The sequence below is a fragment of the Branchiostoma floridae genome, chromosome 9, assembly GCF_000003815.2.
Source record: "Branchiostoma floridae strain S238N-H82 chromosome 9, Bfl_VNyyK, whole genome shotgun sequence".
NCBI classification, from domain to species: Eukaryota; Metazoa; Chordata; class Leptocardii; order Amphioxiformes; family Branchiostomatidae; genus Branchiostoma; species Branchiostoma floridae.
The window spans coordinates 6,791,676-6,813,618 of record NC_049987.1 but is presented as its reverse complement, the minus strand read 5'-3'; the positions used below and the strand labels follow the sequence as shown (position 1 = coordinate 6,813,618).

Here is a 21,943-nt window from a genome sequence, read left to right as displayed (position 1 = left end):
GAACAACTAAACTGGAGAACTAGCCGATTTTTTAGTGATAAGAACTTGTTATCAAAGTTTCGTTTGCAAATCCCAAGGACCGGACAGTCTTTGAGTGAAAAGTCTTCTTTAAGGCTTGGCGTGAAACCTTAAGAACTGGGCATTGTTTGAGTGATGAAAGATATATTCTTTAAGGTTCCTCGTCAATTCTCAAGAACCGGACGATGTTTGAGCAAAAAACGTCTTCATCATCAAATCTTACGAACTGAGCATTACTTGAGTGATAAAATCTATTCTTTACGGCCCGTCATCAAATGGCAAATGCGCACTGGTTTTACACGGTCAATGTTGTCAGGTTTACTCTTCTCCGTCCACCCACGCTGCCAGTCTCTAGGCAGACGGGTCGGCTGGATAGAAAAGGAAGAATTTGGCCAAATAGGGACACTTAACGCCTACTAGACTTTTATTCCTAACTTGGCCAAATTCCCCTATTACTATTCGGCCAGGCGGGGTCTCGAGTCTGGTAGAGACTTCCACGCTGCAACGGTGTTTAAAACAGTCATCACAAGCAGATCAAAGCGGCGGAGAAGTTAAAAACTTCGGAAGACTCAGCAAAAAGGGCAAACCGATTTTAACGGTTAAGTGTGAGTTCGCAATGTTTGTCATTTATTCCTGTACAGCAGGAAGATCATGCAGCTGTTTAACATTACCGATGTGAGGAAGTCACAGTACATGTAGGGCGTCGGTTCTGCACCTGCATGACAGATCTTGTTTGAACCAATACAAGATATAAAGGTCGTCTTAAGTGGTAACAAGAGGTCGTAGATCGATAATTCAGATCTGCAGCATTTGGAAGGTAGAATGTTGATTTTACTCGATTGGCATATGTAGTTTGCTTGCTCAGTCAGCAAACCTAGGCTGTCAAATCAATACCAGGCTATCGGCAAAAATCTGTCCTTGTAGAAATTTCTGCAAGCAGATGTGGTAAGGTGTAGAAGATTTTTGAAACAGGAGGAGCATGTTAAGTAAACTTGTTTTGTTGTTGACTATCTACAATGTTGGGCATTAAGACTATGCTCTCATCCAAGAAACTTTGAAACTTCTTCTTTGGAACAAGTTAGGACGACCAAAATATCCCTCTGCATAAAAAAGCAATTATGGCTCAGGACTACCGATAACTGACAATTTCCCCGATTTTAATTTGCTGCGAGCCGACAGGTTATGAGATATCTCAGAATCAGACAGATATCGTCTGGGTTTGTTAGAGTCTTCCTTATTACAAAACAGTCAAACTGCGACAGTCCGTTATCATCACGATGGGTATCACACCCCCTGTCAGACACGCAGACGGACGGAAAGGGAGAAAGTCTGTCTGTAATTTAAAATCAGGAAGTTCCACTGCCGACAGGATTGCTGATAGGGAAATGAAAAATTTTCCGTGACTGGCAGACAGAAAGTGATTACAAAGTTGCCGGAAAACATGCTTCTGTTGCCTCCCGACCCTTGATCTGATGTCTTATCTGATGATAAGACATCTACTGCTAACAGGACAGAATATGATCGCATGATTCGTCTATGTAAGGAATACATCTTATGATTATTTCCAATTCAATTTATACGCTGCTACAGTTGCAGTCTTTCGGAAGGAGCGTTCAGTTGGAGGTTCCGCTTTAAAAATGCAATAACAGGGTCGTTGTGATATATACATGTATGCAATCCCCTTATTTCTTTTTTATCTAAGAAATGGTACGGCTGAAAGAAAGCTGATCTCCTTGGTACTTGACTCTCGCGGCATATCTCCAAAGCTGTTCACAACAGCCAGCCGGTCTACTAGGGGCCAGTTACAGCCCCAGAGAGCAGAGTTGGTATTACGCCATACTCCAACCATTGGTGCAAGAAACATCACGGCCTATCCGGCAGAACTGCAACTTCCCTTACCATCGTATCTGTGTCCGTCTACTCTGAAAGTTTCTCTTTGTATGTGTATTTGTATTTTTATATTAACGCATTGCGCTATGGATCCCGACACAGGTGCAAAACATTTACTAGACATGACTGATCCCGTCTACAAATTTTGTCAAAGCCACGATCAACCATTTTCTGCAAAACGATGACACGAGCGTATGTCATAAACCGCAGTGAAAAGTTTGGCAATGCATCAAACAATTAGAGAAATATGAGAGACAAATTTGTATCACAGCGCTGTCAAATCTATAAGTCATTGACCATATAACTCTTATTCTTTTTCTTGCCCCTTCACCCCGTCTCCATCCGCCTAAACCGAACAACCACAGGACTACATCATCAACGTGTTCTTCCGCCAGCGGTGGAACGACCCCCGACTGTCCTTCAAACAGTTCAACGAGACGCTGACGCTGGACGCAAGTGTTGTCGGGAAGATCTGGGTCCCGGATGTGTTCTTCGTCAACGAAAAGGGTGCCAATTTTCATGACGTCACGACGGCAAACAGGATGCTCAGAGTGGACCCGACGGGCACGATACTATACAGCACACGGTACGGAAAGTAACTGATGTATCTGGGTGAACCTTATTCTATTGCTGTCTATTCTATTGCCGTCTTGATAGACGCACAAACACCTGGGCAGACACATTCAACTTTGACAAGTTGCTTTTCAAGAAGACCTTGGTTTATAATGAGTACAAAACGCAATGAAACCATGCTTTAGTTGAAGACATGTTGAACCCTTCTATTTGCCTCTTGCTTAGTTTTGCTCTCGTACTTGCGCTGATTGCCATTTCTGGTATGCTCTTGGACTTACCGCCATCTTTATTTCTCCCAGGTTGACTGACTTTGACGTTTGCCTGTCATCATATATCTCATGTTCGCTATGGACAGACAATAGTGTGGACCCAAGATGGGTTAGGGTTAGTGTTAGGTTACTGTTAGGGTTGGGGTTAGGGTTAAATTGTTCTGTCGTACTGATAGCCGCCATGTTTGTGCCCTCAGGTTGACCTTGACATTGGCCTGCCCCATGAACCTGTACAGGTTCCCTATGGACAGACAACAGTGTGGACTCAAGATGGAGAGCTGTGGGTACAGCTTATGTTTGCCTACTCTATAACACAGGCCTGCGTGGGGAGACATGCGATCTAACAAAGAATAAGCAGATTCTTTGACATTCCAAAACTTGAAATTGTCAACACGTTTATTTCTAAACTAATATCTCAATGTGCCTCTCTGCGAATCAAATAGAAACTTGACGACTCCGCGATGGAAATTCTGATTCAAGGACGTTTTATTCAGCTCTGAAAAGGGCATCGTTTATCTCATGCCTACCAGCCCAAGACAGCCGGTGCCAAACAACGCGTGGTTTATAAAAGTGATCGATGAACAAGGAGCCAAGGCTGCCCTAACGACGCCTCAATTCTCTGCCGACCTTTCCCAGAGCGTCTGTTTAACTGTGTAATAATGTTCCGGGCTGCTGACACTGATGCAACATGTACGGCTTGTCTCTTCGCTTGTATCGCTTTGTATATAACGTTAACATGTGGAATGGTAAGAAAGGGCTGCTTTAGTAAAGGTGTGTTAACATTCTGATGGCATTTTCTTGGGCTTTATGTTCGGGAAGGACGTAAAATGTCAGGGTAATGTTGTGTGGGGGCATTATGGTGTGAAAGGTCAGCTTTGCCTTCAAGAAGGCAAGCCTGGTAGACCGAGAACAAAATAGTTTAGATAAGATGATGGCATGCCCAAAATTCAGTTGCTCAAGCAACTGGATATGATTTTGGAAAAAGCAGTTGGTTGAGTAACCGCTTTTTGGCATATCTTATTAGTACCTGGAAGTCTAACCTACATCGACTTAAGATGATGTTACTTTAACACTCTCAATCATCCACCATTCTGATATCTTCTCGTCTTTTGGTCTCATCATGTTTTCCGTTCACGTTGTTTGCCAGACGGAAAGACGGAGGCGGACATCATGCTGCACTGGAAGTGGACCCGGCCGGTGGAGTTCGACGCCTCCGTGGAGCTGCCGCAGTTTTACGTGGAGAACATCAGAACCAACAGAACAGTACAAAATTATAATACAGGTATCGAGAAACGCTATTCGCAAAAATACAACATTACAGAATCATAAGATATTGACGTCGTCCTAAACACAACATTTTCCCCTGCCAAATCGTTTGGGAGACCTGAAGTATATGTTCGCGCAAGTTTGATAGTAACGGTAATCAAAATCTGTGTTCAGTCCTACTTATTCCAGCTCACGTCCAAAGTTATCAGAAGACGTATAATTTCTTGAACGTGGCCTTGGAAGAGGCAGACCAATAATCTGCATCATATTCTGTAAGGTGTTGAGATGTGACTATCATTACTTATACAAATTCAAATGAACTGATAGGTTTCAACGCCCAGCATGGCGGAGAAAACCTACGTAATAGTCACGTGAGTGCTAACACCCTACGTAGTGAAGCTCAACGATGACGTATGTTGTCACCCCACAGGACAGTACACGCGGCTGACGGCGACCTTTGACCTGCAGCGTCAGATGGGGTTTTACCTGATCCAGGTCTACATTCCCACAATGCTTATCGTCATCCTGTCCTGGGTGTCCTTCTGGATCAACATCGAGGCTGCTCCGGCCCGGGTTGCCCTGGGTAACCACTACGTCATTTCCGGTTTTACTCGCTAGTTATCACGTATCAGTCGACATTTTCAAATTGCTTCGTGGAAAAACTATAAATCCCCAAGCAGATGTTATAGGATTCAGCTCATCTATTGCAGCAGTTAGCAGTCTTCTAATAGATGCTTTACAATACCCGTCCGTTCTCCCGTAGAACACGTTAAAATGTTATGATACTCTAGCACAACATGTAAGTCAGCACCATGGACAGATAATCAGTTAATCAGTTGTTATCACCATTACTTATCAAAGTAACGCCTTTATCTGCTGGGTAACTTACATCCGTTGCTTTTAAAACCACGGTAATTAGAGATATCAAGTCGACGGACGTTGCTTTCAAACTTCAATATTCTGAAACTATTGCAATTTGAAACCACCTTGCGTAGACTTGATATCCCTAAATACCCTGGGGTTTTTTTCAACAATGGGTATAGGCTACCCCGCGGATAAAGGTGACTAACTATCGATACTATATGCTGCAATAAGAGCCGAAAAGCACGGGGAATGATCTACTTTGATATTTAGCAACTCAAGGCCTCAAGGGCGAAGCATTTCTTAATAACTATATCGGCGGCTCCTTGTCCTCCCTACCCAGGAATCACCACGGTGTTGACCATGACCACCCAAGGGTCCGCCCAGGGCGGTGACGTCAAGGTGTCGTACGTCAAGGCCATCGACATCTGGCTGGCCGTGTGTCTGCTGTTCGTGTTCGCCGCGCTCATCGAGTTCGCGGCCGTCAACTTTATGTCGCGTCAGGACAAGAACCGGGACGACCGGAGGAGGAAGGAGAAGGAGGAGGCCGACAAAAACGAAGTGAGGATTTACGCTAAAAAGCAGTAAACTCAAGCAACTGGATATGATTTTGGGTACGTTCAGACGTTTCAGACAGCCACCCTTTGTCAATGACGAAAGACACTGGATGGCTGTCTGAATTTCGAAACGTCTGACCGTTTCCAAAACCATATCCAGTTGCTTGAGTAACTGCTTTTGTGCGTATCTTATTATCTGGATGTCTAACCTTCATCGATGTATGAAGTGAGGATTTATTTCCAATTGGTTGTGTGTCTGTGTGTTGGCTTGTCGGTTATGACTATTATATTCATGAAGTCTTCTTAACCCCAAAGTTAATAAATCGTTCCAAGATGGAAACGAACAGAGACAGTCAGAAAGACTAGACTTTGAATGCCAATTGTAGATCTGCAGACACACACCAGAACAAGCAAACAAACAAGCACATCAGTTGATTGATTGATACCTCTGTTTTGGCCTTGGTAAGAGAATGGAAGGAAGGAAAGCAGATATTTCACAATGCAATTCTGTCGACTTTATGCCCTATTCCTCATGATGCTTTCATGTTGATCTTTGCTTTCAGAACGGAAAAGTTATTCCGCCGCCGAAGGAGGACTACGCCACCTTGCGGCAGCGCACATGGTTGCACCACGTCAAGAACGTCAGCCTAAAAGAAGAAGTGCCCTCTAGCTTGGACATCAAAAGTGAGAAGTGCAGCAGTCAGCAGAGACCGCCACCCGAGCGGGAGCGGAACAAGTACATGGATCGCGCCAAGAACTTGGACCGCCTGTCGCGCGGACTGTTTCCGCTAGGGTTCTTCCTCTTTAATCTGATGTACTGGAATGCTTACCTATTGTTCTTGTGAGACCTCGAGTCAAGGTTGTTAGATTTTTCTCTGAACTCAAAATTGATGGCTACAACTGTACAATGTCTAAAATGGCCACAGAGAAACATTCATTACTTACATATTACTTTCAGCCAACGTGGTGTTAGATTTGAGTTTTGCAACAAACTACTGATTTCTTTATTCGTTCATGACACTTGAGTGTCTGAAAATGTCGCTATAGAAATCCTTTCATTTCCAATTTTCTGTGTCAATTGATCGTCAACCGCTAGATGTCGCTGTTCAAACGTGACTTTTGCTGCACACCTGACTTGTCAAGGTACATGGTTGGCATGACTGTAACTCTCCTTGCGCCAATTTGACCACTTTAAAAGTATTCTGTCCTCCTTTTAGAATTGTTATCAGTGATAACAATGTGTCAGTACTCAAGTCTCCTATTGTAGTAATTGAGTAAAGAGATTGTAGTAATAGATGGATATCCGAATAAGGCCACGCCTATTTATTTTCCTACATCATAATCTAAGAACTCAAGTAAGAAATCATATAGCTAATAAACCTCTCACACAGTCGATGAGCTTCGGGGGATTTGTTGATCAACAGAAAGTCGCAGGAATTCAAAACTTGCCGGGGACTGAAGCGTATTTTTCACCTGGAAATCCACCGCAGCACTTTGGGCGGGGCTTCGTTTTCTGCAAACCCCTGCGGATCTCTGGAAATGGCACGATGATTTGAAGAACACTGGGTGCATCTGTCGAAAAGGTCCCTTAGAGCTCGACTTGTCGGCTGACCGATTTTACAACTGTGTGGCAGGGGCATTACCGGTAACATATCATCTTCTACTTACTTAGATGTTTCCGGAATCCTGCCTTGTTGACTGTTGTGCCGACTTCTCGCTAGAATCGATAGTTGTGAAAAAAAAGTGATGACGAAAGACGCCAGACGTCTTCCTTTCTCACGCCATGTATTTCTCAATAAAGTCTAACTTTTCACCGATGAGTACACGTCTCGTCAATACGATTGAAATGTGGTCGTAGTATATGTAGCCCTATAGAACGTTTTCATTTAACGTTACACTCGACCACTCAACTCCTCTTGCTGAAATACATGTACAAGTGAAAAACGCGTCATTTATAAGCTAACATTCCATGGAATGGTTTGTGAAGTGTCTTGAAGTTGAATAGTTGCAATTTCAAAGTCTAAGCCTCGAATTTCTTACATTTGCCTTTCCTACTAGTAATTGACTTTTCTCGCGGTGGCTGGGAGCGGTACTGCAGAATAGACTTTCATCAGTTTCACGTGGTATGTAGTACCAACATGTAAATTGAATTTGATATGTCAGAGGACGGCATGGCGCTCATCAAACTTTACCAGGAAACTACAAAAGGGCACCTAAGCTACGATGCCATCTCAAAAGACAATAGATAGCCACATATGGTGTCTAGACATTAACTGAAAATTAATAGAACGATCCAATATAATCTCGCTCTTCTCCGTCCAAACGTAGAGATGGAAAATAAAAGAATAAATACGCAAATTGACGGACATGCAGCCGCTCTCTCATTGGTTGAACCGATAATTGAACTGCGTACTTGATGGACAGTCATGCAGGATCAGCATTTGAAAAGGGAGTTTACTAAACAGCATCCAAGCCTCACCTGCGGAGCTCACCTGCGGCCATATACGTCATACAGGCGAGGCACTTGGTCATGGAGTTAGTCATGGACGAAGTCGAGTTGCAGCTCCTGAAGGTTCCGTTTATGTATGCGTGCTGGAATCCGGTGGGCCCATGTAATAAGCCCTCCCAAAGACAACAGAACATGTGCAGCGATAGGAATTCCAGGGCCTTGAGAAAGAAAATCCTTGTCTCGACCATTGTTTCGGCTTGCATAAGAACGTCCAGACGGGTTTTGTTTTCTCTTTGACATATTATTACCTAGAATTCCCGTCGCCGCACATGCGTCCTGATCTCTAACTAATATGAGAAGGCTTATTGCACTGGCGTTGTCATCAGGAACGGCGGCTTTGGTGAGTTGATTTTGCGTACGTACATGTAATTGCAAACACGTCAATAATACAGGTATACATTTACCGGTCTACCAATCAAATTTGAATCCGTAAGGCAACACATTATATAGATGCAGCTTATAGTTTATAGGTCTCTTCCAGGTGCAACTAACCAGGATGGCGGCTATGACGTCAAGTGCAAACACACTAAATATATAACAAATACATAGAACCAATAGTGTAGACGATATGTTAAACCTAACATGTATGTATATTCCGTACTATGCCTTTCTGTTTCTCCTTTTGTATCCATGTGTTCGTATGAATGTACACAGGCTTTCATTGACGTCATACTAATCATAATCTGAATCCTACTCCGACCATGTTGGTGGGTAATTGAATTAAGCAGTAGCATCTTCCTGTGGTTAACAGACATACGCTGTAATCCAACATGGCGCAGATGACGTCAAATAAAAAGCCTGTATTGATGTAGAAGACCTTGCAGAAGTCGATGTACTCTCGTTGTGTCAATAAAGGTTCCTATGGTGTTAAAGGTCATGCTGGTTCGAATATGTAGATGACATCTGCGTGCACATCAACATTTGGCCGTTTCTAAAGAGGAGCTAATTTATGCGGTGAATTTAAAGTAGATATATCGGAATGTCATAGAATGGCAACTCCAAGACCAAAGAAGATGTGAAAGAACACACATTTTATTTTGGCTGGTACTTCATACTCCATGCGACTGGTCAATGTTCAAACTTCCTAATCACATCTATATTAGATTTCATAATGAAGGCAACTTTTTTTTGGCTGAACTTTTTTTTATTCGCATGCTTGCATCAGTTTGGGGCTTCCCAGAGGATGTCATCCATATCAAATCAACGTGGCCTTAGCTCGGTGTTGGCATGGGAAGCAACATCATCATAACAAAAACGCAACAAAAAATTGCAACACAGCTCATGACTACTACTCTGTAAGCTTCAGTAAGGATCACAATTCCTTTATTTTGCTACAATTATATCTGGACAGAAATTCTAAAGCACTTGCACAAGAAAACTGCAATTCAACACCTTTTCACAAATAACCCAATTGTCTGGATAACATGTACATTGTATTTCTTCCCTATATCCTACATTAACAACATCAGCAAAATCCCATGATGATACAGACCTAGTATATACTGATTCAAGTATATTCTTCATTCTTGGCATGATTAGTTTGCTTTATTTAATCTATCCGCATGAATTAGTAAACAACTAAACAGCTCCAATTGCTCAAACATTTCCACAAAGTTTGACAGCCTTAAACTAGAGTGCAGCAGTTCTTTAAAGAAAACTAAAGCAGCTCCCAATGATATTTCCACATAATAAGCACTAAGAATGAACGCAACATGAAAACCAAACAATAGAAGACACTCCTCACACTTTTGGTCTTGGTAGTTCTACTAGAGGGGAATCAAGTAATGGCTATTTAGAGTTTCCACAACCTTCAACAATGAAGACAAACCAGTCTAACTGCAAAAATGCAAACAAGCCACAATATTTTTTACATTAATCCTCAAATACAGACAAATTAACTAGCTCATTTCAAAGTTATGGATGTCTTCAAAATTCAACCAATTGTCCGCAAAATTATCAACATTGATCAATATTCCACAGTGATTAATAAATACCCATGAACATGATATCGTTCCATCTTCAACAGAAGACCTGTTTCCTGTTAACTCTACAATTCAACTGAATGAAAATGTGAAAATTCGAATGCACACAGCACAGCACATAATCCAACCCAACGGCAACAACAAATACAAGAGCTTTGGTCGCAATATACACACAACAAAATAATACAATTTGCTTCAAAATAAACCAACATGGCACAACTCTCCTCCATAACATTGTATTCTACCTCTAGGGCTTTAACAAAGCATGATATCACACTTTAGACTATCAGTCTAACATCATAATGCATAAGGTACTCATAGTTGCCTTTAAATATTAATATCTACGCATAATGTTATTTGCTTACAATTTAAAAGTGAACTAGAAAGGCCGACATTTGCTTGGGTGCAAATACAGCATATTTCAGCCATACCCATTCCCACGCAACATTGGACTGTTCCAAGTCACCCCTGCGCAAAAATGCAATGTTTTAATGTAAGTTATCCCCAAAAGAGAACTAATATTGTGAATTGATTCCATGTCAAAACAGAGCTTGCCCAATATGCCCCGGGCCCATATGGAAGAATAAAATCTTTCACAGGAGCGCCTATGCATAACTGATTGGTTTTTAGAATTGCGGCAGCTCCTATTTTTCCGAGAGTGAAAAAAAAACGCATCTTCCATTCAGAAGATTTTCGTCATGAAATTACATGACGCCATTCAACAATTTCCACTTCGATAACTAGGTCTAAGTACCGTCATAATCTCCTTGTGATGTGGGTACATTTATTATTGCAGTGAACTTTTTTTAAGCAAGTATGGCATGCGTTTTAATAATTGTCAAGCAGGTGCAGGTACTGTGTAGTAGGAGTGTTGTTGTTTTTTTCAAGCTAAAAACTTCAATCTTCTTCTTGTTTTGTATGAGCCATTACATAAACGGAGACGTCTCGAAATTTTACAAAAATTTTACCACTCTGTCGCTTCATTTCTTTTCTGAAAGATCCCAGGACCAACAAGTTAATTTGATTTTGCTTTATCTATATATTTCATTTTCCTTCGAATTCTTTGTTAAGTATATGCCCCTGCATACCACTGTTAAATTGTTTTACTTTGTATGCAATCAGCCACCGGACGTAATCTTGTCTGAGTGTTATAATTTCCTGCTCGTAGCGTGCGAGACCTGGATGATAGGTGTTTCTACTTTGTTCGGGGGGTTCTTTTCGGAGGTCAGTGGTGATACTCTGGTACTGAGAGTGTTTTATTGGGCTCAAACTCTGGCAGTTTAAAGTTACTTACAATTTGAATGTACAAAGTTTACGTCAAAAAGAACAACAACAACACTAGAAGTACCTACATTTGTTCGGGAATAAATACATGCATTCTCGCCACTGTCAAACTTACGTATCAAAACTAAACGCAAGCCGTCCAATTTTCCCTGTCCAAATCTGCCGAAAATGATTGATAGTGCCATGCGGAATGTTGGTAAATTCATCGACCCTAACGTTCAATGCACGCGTACCGTCCGCTACCGCTCAAATGACCCTGTCTGAACTCCAAATCCTCGCAAACTACAATTTCAAACCGGGCACAGGGTACCATATGGCCACTGTAAGGCTGTAATATGCATCTGTTTGTGTATATACGGGATTGCAAGGCCCCGCTTATGAATATTAACTAGCATTCGCCTTTCTCGTCACTGATTGGCTGGCGTCCATAAAGTAATCAACTCTCGCTCTCCCCAGGCCGCTGGCACCTGGCACGTGTGGGCTCTGGGGTCACTGGAGTTCACGGCAGGAAGCCGAAAGAAAACCAATTTCCCCTCAGAAAAGCGCTGAAATTAAGCATTTTAAAGTAGTTTATGCCCAAAATTTTACTTGGATCATTTTACCAACTATCTAATGCCTATCTACACGAAATTTAAGGTCATTCCATTGTAATTCAAGGGAACAGGGGGCCACAATATACCGTTTTGGTCAAAACATGACCTTTAAACTTCAATAAAATCATTTTAGAGGCAGATATGAAAAAAATGAGAAAACAGCACCTCGGTATTGACCCACTCTACCCTTGTGCCAAATTTCAGGTCATTCAACCACGGAATGACGGAGATGAATCACTTTGAAGATTTGACAGGAGAAAGAAAGAAAGAAAGAAAGAAAGAAACATTACGAATACAATATATTTCACCATACCATATATGGTATGGCTGAAATATAAGTATATAAGGACACGGAGCTTTAATCAAAACCTGCAGTAAATACTGTTACAGTAAATACTAATGATAAAGCTGAACATGCAGTACCTCAGTCGGGTGCTAGATGGTGCTGTGCACATTTAAGGAAAACCCTGGATCACTGCAAACAATTTTTTGCTGCCTTTTCAAAATGAAAGCAAACAACTAAAAGTCATTTTTTTGCAACTTCAGGAAAAAAACTCTAATTCCTGACTATTTTGACATCTTTCCTTTTGAATGAAGTTACAACATATTTCAAACGACAAGCATTAAACTTGATATTACATGATGGTTCTCTCCTTTTTCCACAATTAAACAAACTTCACTCTTCATGATTTATACACAGGAAAGCCAGTCCAGTGATTTTACAACAGTCTATAACTTGAAGCACAGAAGTTTCCAGACAATGTCAACTTGACTGTACTGTTCACAGAATGATACACTAGTCTAATATCTTTTGAGGCTTCATCTTTTTTTTGGATTTTGATTTTTCCCCATTTTCTAAGCCTTTGTATTCCCAAAGGAGAAGATATAGGTCCATAAAATAGAAACTTTGATGCACAAATAGGGTGTCTATCAAAATAACGTTTTGTTCAGGTGAGAAAAACCTCTGGAGTCTGTTGGACACACGGAACACTACAGATATACAAGACAGTTCTATCACAGTCTTCACCCTACTACATGCAGGTGTGTATAACTGCCACACTGGGACTAGCTACATACTACAAGATTATTTCTTTTATTGTCTGATATAGAGATATAGCAAGAGGGGGAAACTTTATAAGCTACATACATGTACAAGCCAGTTTTTTTACACCACAATTGAAGTATTATTAATATCAATTTGGTTTGAAAAGTTGATGAGAAAAAAGATAACTCTGAGCTTGCATGGTGAAGTGACAACCCAATTCCAAATTTCTAATCCTTTTTTTTACCACTCTTATAATTAAGGCCATATCAATTAGATTTCTTGGTTCTCAGTTTTAAAAAGATTATAGATTAAAATATCAACATAAAAACAAACTCTTAGCCTGAAAAAATCAGGGCAGCGAGTGTAAGAAGCCCCAGTAGTAATCAAATGGCACCCAGGCTAAGAGTCGGTTTCTTGGCACACACAGTTTAAGGGTCAGGGTGCAAGTTTTCTTCCCTGCTCTCCATTTCCATGTCTTTTTGCCAAAGTTTTACCTACATGTAAGCATGACCCGAGAACCAAGGAATTACATTGCTGTGGCCTTAACTGCTACACATATCACACTTCTTTCCAGAAACTTCTCTCTAACTCTTTCAACCCATCACTATAGTATTCAGTGATGAACACATCATCTTTACTGTTCCCCAAAACCATCAATACTATGTATATTTGTATTAAAGCATGATGGAAAATTACTTCAGCATGTCACATGATTCTCAAAACAATGTGTGAGACATGAAAAGTGTCTACAGGATGACAATTTGAAAGTTCTTTGCACACAATCAATATATGATCACCAGCCGATGTTTTGTTGACTGCCTGTATTACTTTCGTCTGGGCAATACTGACTGCTTTCACACAGCGAGGTGTCACTGCTGCAGTACCCAACACTGCAGCTAGGTGTCACTGCTACAGCGTGAAGCATGCACAGTTCATGATTTGAGTATCTTCTGATCCACACAGCTTCCTTTATCAGTCACCAAAACATCAGCAGGTGATTATGCACTGGTTGTGCACAAAGAACATTGCTATCCAGTCACTTGCCAACTTGATGAAACAAATCAACAGATTTTAAAGAACGTAAACAATGTATTATACATAGCTACCACCTGGTAACCATAGCTACCATATTGTTACCACCTGGTTACCATAGCTACTATGTGGTTACCATAGCTACCATGTAGTTACCATGGCTACCACACGGTAACCATAGCTACCATATTGTTACCATAGCTACCATATTGTTACCACCCAGTTACCATAGCTACCATATGGTTACCATAGCTACCATATAGTTACCATAGCTACCATGTGGTTGTTATTCCTCTTGACACTCCTTCTCTCACTCCTACAGTTTTGAACACCACCACTTGTGCGCTCGCGGAAGTCTCTCCTCCAAGACAATTTTCTCGTTCTTGAGCCACCTGAAACCGTTCCACTGCGGCGGGTTCTACGCCAAGACGATTTTCTCGTTCTTGATTTCCACCTCCTCTCCTGGGGGATGCTCAATGCTGTACTTCAGAGTTACCTGCAATGGTAGTGTTGGAGGTCATTCATTGTAACAAAACAGAAATTTGTCAAGAGCCACAAATTTAGCCATTCGGTTGCCGTATTTTGTCCATTGTAAAATGGTAAACCATGAATCTAATATGCCATCAGTTACCATATCTGTCCTTGATGTAGTGATAAAATGAATAAAGCAACATTTCTACGCCATGCTAATTCACTTCGCTAACTTGTAGAACATTTGCAGACAATTCCCACAAATTCATCATGAAAACAGAGGCTTGAGTAAAGACAAACCCTCTGTCTTCATCTTAGCTTCCTGTTGTGTATTCACTTTGACGTATCCAAGAACCAATATCAGAAGAATCAATGTGGCCAAATCTATGTTACAACCTGACAAGACTAATGCTTGTGGGAAGTCTGGATATGTCCAAACAGGGCTCTAGCCAGCTCGACATTTTTTTCCATCAGCCAATTCCCATTGTCGCGAAAACACTATTCCAGGAGTTAGAGAGAGACTGAACTGAGACCTTGAAAAACGGGTTTTAATGAGATTATCGTATGCGAAAGGGCACCGACACACATTGTCAACAATCATAACAATAGCAAAACAAACAGTGTGTGGCTTTTACGGCGTGGACAGCGTCCCCAAGCAGCCTGTAGCTTCCACCAAGGAGCTTTTATCAGATTTTTGTCCGTCAAAGTTGACGGATTGGTTTTAAAATTTTTCCGTCACACGCAGCAAATTTCCGTCAATTGACGGAAAAACGGACGCTGGCTAGAGCCCTGTGCCCAAAGCTCAAAGCAAGGATAGTGACTGAAAGCGTCCTGACCTCATGTGTTTTGCCACCCTCGATGTTGAGTGTCCACTCCACGTTGTTGTGCACGTTGAGCCGGATGGGCTTGTTCTTGTCATTCTTCTCAGGGTGCTTGATTGACGGCTCTTGGAGATTCACCTGTCAAACAAAATGGGTCACATGCTTTAAGAAATAACAAATTAAAGTACAGAGATCATAGACAATACTGACAGGTGTTTTTCACACCTTAGTGATCTCCTGAGTCTTTTTGTCATTCTGAAGAAAACTGCCTGATACAAATATCAGACTGCCCTGACCATTCCTTTGAAAAACTGATAATTGCCACTTTGAAAAGAGATAACATGTGGAGTATTATAATACTATGCAATTAGATTTTATAATCCTAAAAATCTTATCTAAATGCCACTTTTCTTTGGCTTGTTTATTTCCTTTTTTGGTGGATGGTTTAGAAAATGGAAGTGACATTTCAGCACATTATAGTTATAGGGATAATTACAAAAAAAATATTTCCCGGAGTAGAATTTGTAAAACAAACTGTGTGTCATCTGTGAATTAACCATCAGCTATGATTGATTCTGATGACTGATGGTCAGCTGGTACACAATGTAAGGAAGAACAGAGACTGGTGATCAGCCGTTACCTTAATCTTCTCCTCCGTACTGAGGGGCAGCTGGTCGCTGACCGTGATCTTGATGGGATCCGGCCGCAGATTCTTGATCTCAATAACCTGGGAGGAAACAGGACAATAAAAGGTTGTTTTTCACACCATAAAATACATTCTATAACCTACCAGTGTTAACTCTGCTCTAAGTCCCTTAACAGTCAGTTAGTCTAACAGTCTGGGCATGTATTACAGTCAATTTGGTACTCAAACCACCTGGAGACTGAAGACAGCAGTTTAGGGTGGGAAGAACACAGGTAAGGATACGCTAGCTAATGCTTTGTTCTGTTTGTCGTAATACTGGAAACTTAAGAACACCTGTAGGTCAAAGACCACCCCAGGACAGGGGTTAAGTGTGGGGAGAACACAGGCCAGGACAGGCTGGATATTCTCCTTTTTGTTCTCTCTGTAGAAGCTGTCGTCTGTCTGCCGCTGCTCCAGCATCACTGAGTAGTTCATCTTGGGGGGAAGGTGGGGGGCCATCCGGTATATCCAGTCACTGTCTGCCATGCTTTTCAAGCTAGAGATCTCACAGCTATGGATCACAGCTCACAGAATCGGAAATGGATTCTGCTGACTAAAAAGCTAATCTTCTGCTAGTCGTAGCAAGAACTCACTATCTACAGTATCTACAGTATGTGCATCCTCCAGGTATCAGGCACTATGTATGATGGAAAGTCTGGGTAGAAGGAATCCATAAAGCTATTCCAGGTCCATCCCTTAAGGTTTGAGGGACTCTTTTGGGGTTTTACTATGTGTGACTGAAAAACAACCTAAGGTAGCTAAATTCATACTGTGCACTTCTACTTTTGTATCAGTCATGCTACAAATAGATAGAACAGATCTACCAAATAAGTTTAAGTAATGTAATTCTTACGAGAAATATGATGATTCTGGTGAGATCAGTATTGTCAGAACCCCATGAATAGCCTTTCTAGATGAGGTTTTCTGATACAGCCCTGTAAATTGTGTCCTACATGTGAGGACTGCCAGGATGAAGTAATCTGTTAGAAAGCATATTGATGTTCACGCAAGCAGCTTCCATTCAGATGCCAGCTGTCCTAACCATTTCAAATTAATTCCACACATAGTTCAAGTGCAGTAAACATCAAACTAATTTCCCAGGTTGAATTCCAATGAGGTCACAGTCTCAGTGGAGTTGCAAATCTATCATGATAATGATATGTACGTGTAGTTCTGTCAGCAACTTGGTAAACATTATGAAACAATTATGAAACAAAAATTGAATAAACATAATACATGTACCTGTAAGTTCATTCAACCTAAGAAATAGCAACAATAGAGGGGTATGAATTCTGTTCAGATGGTCTTAACTTAACATAGATGTATAAACTGATATTAATTGATGTATTCCACCACTACCTTAATGCCACCAAATTCAATTTTTAGCTGAATTTGAATCGAATAAACAGCAGTTTAACAGCCCGTACCGTACAAATGTAATACAAACAGATAAAGTCTACCAATGCCATTCAACATTCTGTGGTCATAAGCTGTCCCAAACCTACATTATTGCCCATCTAAAAATGCTGAATTCTCATTACTCAGGAACCAAATCAATACCCACTACAAACATCCTGAGTGCACCAAGCCTAAATGCAGAAAAAGTCACACTGGTACCAACACTGACATTCAGATTCCTATGTTGAGTTGTATCCACATTATGGTTTAGGTCACATATAACCAACTCAGACCATATCCCAGGAAATAGAGTTGATCCCCACTACATTAATTCCCCCCATGTGTGACAAACCTTGGTGCCAGCAAAGCCTGATGTATGGTGGGTTTGACGTGTTAGCAATATCACTGAGTCTACTAGTCTATATAACAAATGGGCTGGGTCACAAGGTTTGGCCGTATCAAATCCATGTATTAGTTATCAGCTTAAAAAGAGATAGCTAAACTGGAACACCAGTAATATTTTATGAAAATAGACTCTGAGGGGAAAGTCTGTGTACCTAAGGTACACACATCCTGAAGGAGTGGATACAGTTAGATTGAAATTTCATTCATTTATTTATTGGTTTGGTTGTTAAGTGCACACAGCCAGGGCTGTCCAACTAGCCTGTGGCTATTACAAAGGGCTAGGTTGAAATATTCCTCCCAGTGCAGTTTGTCGTCTTGCAAAATTTTCATTATAGAAGTACATGTATCTGAGAATGCCTGAATGACATGTGGTAGCCTTAAGACTCATGACTTATATATACGTTATACAATGGGCAGAAGGTTTGAGCTGACAGGGCAACACTGGAGGTGTTCTTCATGCATGAACAGGCAGGGGGCAGCACGAAGAATCACCCTTGGGGGATAGCGGGGGTCATAGGAGTGCAGAAACATGTTTACTGTGGGGCACAGAAGGGGGTTACCACAGTGATGGTTCAGTGGGTAGACTGCAAGATTTACATGCTGTAGGTGCTTAACATGCCCTCAAATACAGGGGACCTAAACCACAAGACTTGATAAATGGGACATACTGTTTTACATGTATGTTCATACCGGAAGCAGTCAGCTCTAATAAGAAAGAGTTGTAAGTGAACACACTCCACTACCAGTAGACTATAGACTAGTTGGCTTGCACATCTGTGTGTCCCAAGGGCCAAAGAAGTAGAGATGGACGCTGCCCTTTATATATCATATGGCGTGAGGAGGACTCAAACTGACAAAACATTGAAATTTTCTGTGTTTTCCGTTCACCCCCAGAAAACAGTATATTCAGCACCAAGGACAGTACAGTACTAACAAAAGCTGTTTCAAAGCAATCTTGAGTGAGGTATTATTTTACAGGTTGTCTTTATGTCTTTCTGACTGTGAGGCTTTACTGCAGTTTGACATGTTTTGCTGGAGGGGTAAAGCCTGCTATCTATACCTTCTGTGTACACTGAGTCCCCCATCATTGAAGCATCTAATGGTTAAGTAGGACCTCTGCAAGCCATGCTAATTCCACAAGTTACTTCTGGGATTTAAGAAAGCAATGCTGATCTGGAAGACTACAATGAAAAAAGACTCTAAAGCTAAAATTGTGCCTTGGTGCACACAGTTGCAGCAAGTGAATATTGTTGGATTCGAGTTTTCCTTTAAGCTCTTTTTCCATCATGACTTCTGGTCAGATTTTTAACCAATAAAATATTTTTGTGTTACCCAGAGAAAATAGCAACCCTTACCTATATGTAAGTCATCTGTAGTTTGTAAGTTAGGCATTCTTAATCTGAAAGTCTTAAGAAGCCTGTGTGTGTGTTTGCTTCCAACCCAAACTTTAGTGCAGTTGACAGGAATGTTGTACTGTCCTTGGTGCTGAACATGCTATTTTCTGTAAGTGAACAACAATATGTCAAAATCCTCACCTGTCTGTAAGTCATCTGTGTAGTTTTGGAGATGACTCCGCTCTGTTCCCGGTACTTGTGCAGAGGTTTGTAGATCACCTTCACGGCTGGGTCCGCGCCCAAGGAACATGTGAACTCCTCCGAAGGGGCCACCGTCCGCAAGTCAGACTGCAAGGAATTGGGAGAAATTAGACTTAACTGACATGTTCAAGGACACAGGAGAAGGACTTAAGCCATTTTCAAAGACACAAGAGGACTTCAGACATTCCCAATAAGACAGGGGAAGGAACTGAGGTATTCTCTAGGAGATGGTACAAGGAACTAAAAGCATTCTCAAGGAGATAGGATAGTGTTCTCAAGAAACTAGGAGAGTGTTCTCGAGGAAGCACATTAAGGAAACTTACTAATAGGCATTCTCAAAGCTTTTCTTCCTATATAATCAAAATGTTTGGATGGAGTCTTATCTTGCCAGGTCAGGGTGAAAAATGCCGTTAGCAGTGGTGGGGTCTGACCTGGGGTGTTCCTCACTGCATTTTCTAAAAAGAGTTTTAACAAGCACTTGTCAGTGAGATCACATTGTTACTGCCGGTAAAAGTCGCATTTCAGTACTTGCTTAGGAAATCCTTTAGAACCCTCCAATTCACCCATTCAATGTAAAAAAAAAATCATCAAATTTGACCAAGGAAAAGGCCAACAAGACTGTGATGTATCAGCTGGTACCAGAGATAGTGACAGATGGCTCCTGTTTAGGCTCAAATCACATTAGGAGGTGCCCCAGATGGATATTAATGACACTACTGTCACAGATAGCATGTCAATATAGCTGTAACAGGTTTAGATTATAATGCCCTCTCACTTCCAGCTAACCAACTTGTACTGGCAGTGATGGAGAGATTCTGCCAGAGAGTTCACCTGCCTTCAACTGTCATTCATCAAACAATGCCACAGATAGCTTGTCAGTATAGCTCCAATAGCTGTTTGCTTTTGCCTACTGGCTTCTAGGCAAACGATGCTAGCTGAGCCACAGGCTATGAGCAGATTTAGAGATTTTGTCAGATGGGAACATAAGGGAAGCTCTCTACCCCATCAGCCTACACAGAGTTAACCTGCATGGCATTGGCAGTCTGCCATAAAGACATGTGACATCTACTAGACATAAGTAACATATGCAAGCACTCTATTTGGGAGAGTGGAAACAAGAGACGATTAACTGGATAGTGAGTGTGCGTGTGTCTGTGTGGTTCGCCTTCCGTCTACTGTAATTCGTCAAGTTTATACACTACAGCCACTCCAGTTGACATGTCAGTTATTGAATGAGCAAAACATATTTGCCTTGAAGAACAACATCAAAACAGAGTCTGAGGTAAGAAAGTCTGTACTGAAAGCTTGGTACACACCTTTTTAGGAAGTGACAATACATGCATAGTCAGAGTAGTCATAGTCAAGTTTCCCCCAGGCCTCTGTTTTATCTTACAACCTCTCTTGCAAAATTTTGATTTGAAATGTTGGAGAACAAAGAAAGTAAATTGGTCCATCCTAACATCCCAGATAACATGTCAGAACAGCTCCAGGCTTCTGACAAGGCATGCCATAGAGACACAGCTGTTTGAGATATTCTTCCAGATAATTTCTTGACTTTCTTCTCATTAATCAAGCTTTGCTTTGTAGAGGGGCTGCGTGGGTGGAATGAAGACTTGATATGATCACATTTCTTCAAGGACAAATGTGTATGTCATTATTGTATAACAAACTGAGAATACTGAAGCTGATTCTTATGGACAATTTGTAGGTAAGTCCTATCATCAAATTGAATCATGGATTAGTATATAACATGTTAACATTTCGTATATTAGATATATTGTCAAGCATTACTTTACAAATGGAACAGATTGGTTTCAGATGGGAACATATTGGACAAAATGTCTCAAGCAATCAAATGTATAACAAACAAAATTTACATGAAATCTCAACTTCAAAAGCTTGAGAAGTTTTTCACAATCATGCAGTCATTAGTAGAAGTTGTTCTGTCTGATACATGTAAAAGGCAGTTTCTTAATTTGTTCCCTTGATAATCAAGCTTTGTGTAAGGGTAATGTTATGTGATCACATTATTGTACTTTAAATCCTGAAATGTTTGCGGTGGTTTAGTTTTGCAGTTTTCCTCACAAAAATAACTCATTTATAGAACATTTTTGTAGTTATATGGAAATGGTGATGGGAAAATGTGAGATATAAGTACTTGTTATCATAATTCATAGAATCTGTCCTTAATTTTTCTTGACTTTGTGTAGATAAGATACATTTAGTCTTGTATATTACTAGTAAATTGTAAATACAGGAACATGTAGTATGTACCTAGTACAGAAGTATATTTTGCAAAGGATGTTTTTCAGAATCATAGACTAAAATGTTTAAAATGGCTTTTGTAGGGCAAGCATGTAAAAGGATACAGAAAGAAAGAAAGAGAGAAAACTATTCACCTTGAACTGTGCACAGTGCAGGACACAGGTGTATGAAAGAAGATAATAAGATGATATGAGGAGGAAATGAATGAGAGAATGTCAAGTCAAAAACAATCTATTGCAAATGTAAAATAGAATGAGGTACAATCATTATAGTACATGCACAATTTCGGCACAATCAATGTACATGGAGCAACTGAAATGTAAAAACTGAGAAAGTGAATTATAACAACAAGATTGCAGACTGAAGAAGATCATGAAGGGTGTGGAGATCCAGGACACACCAGTCTAATTTCTTGTTTCTCGGA

General features: G+C 40.9%; 2 protein-coding genes across 10 annotated transcripts in view; one reads left to right on the top strand and one right to left on the bottom strand.

Moving 5' to 3' along the window:
* The window catches only part of LOC118422878 (glycine receptor subunit alpha-2-like), a 58,206-nt gene extending 51,903 nt beyond the window's left edge, over positions 1–6,303 (top strand). Inside the window, exons 4-9 of the mRNA XM_035830709.1 lie at positions 2,274–2,494; positions 2,948–3,030; positions 3,898–4,032; positions 4,447–4,599; positions 5,221–5,438; positions 5,998–6,303. Of these exons, the coding sequence (XP_035686602.1) occupies positions 2,274–2,494; positions 2,948–3,030; positions 3,898–4,032; positions 4,447–4,599; positions 5,221–5,438; positions 5,998–6,279 (1,092 nt within the window). The 3' untranslated portion in view covers positions 6,280–6,303. The remainder of the gene's footprint in view (positions 1–2,273; positions 2,495–2,947; positions 3,031–3,897; positions 4,033–4,446; positions 4,600–5,220; positions 5,439–5,997) is intronic.
* Positions 6,304–12,304: 6,001 nt separating this feature from the next.
* The window catches only part of LOC118422867 (protein F37C4.5-like), a 61,727-nt gene continuing 52,088 nt past the window's right edge, over positions 12,305–21,943 (bottom strand). For 8 of the 9 annotated variants that reach the window (XM_035830687.1, XM_035830682.1, XM_035830683.1 and 5 more), the window contains 5 exons: positions 21,654–21,659; positions 19,195–19,341; positions 15,812–15,898; positions 15,187–15,309; positions 12,305–14,375 (listed from right to left, as the gene is read on the bottom strand). In XM_035830687.1, coding sequence (XP_035686580.1) covers positions 14,298–14,375; positions 15,187–15,309; positions 15,812–15,898; positions 19,195–19,341; positions 21,654–21,659 — 441 coding nt within the window. In that variant the 3' untranslated portion in view covers positions 12,305–14,297. The remainder of the gene's footprint in view (positions 14,376–15,186; positions 15,310–15,811; positions 15,899–19,194; positions 19,342–21,653; positions 21,660–21,943) is intronic. The other variant, XM_035830684.1, reaches the window with a different exon arrangement.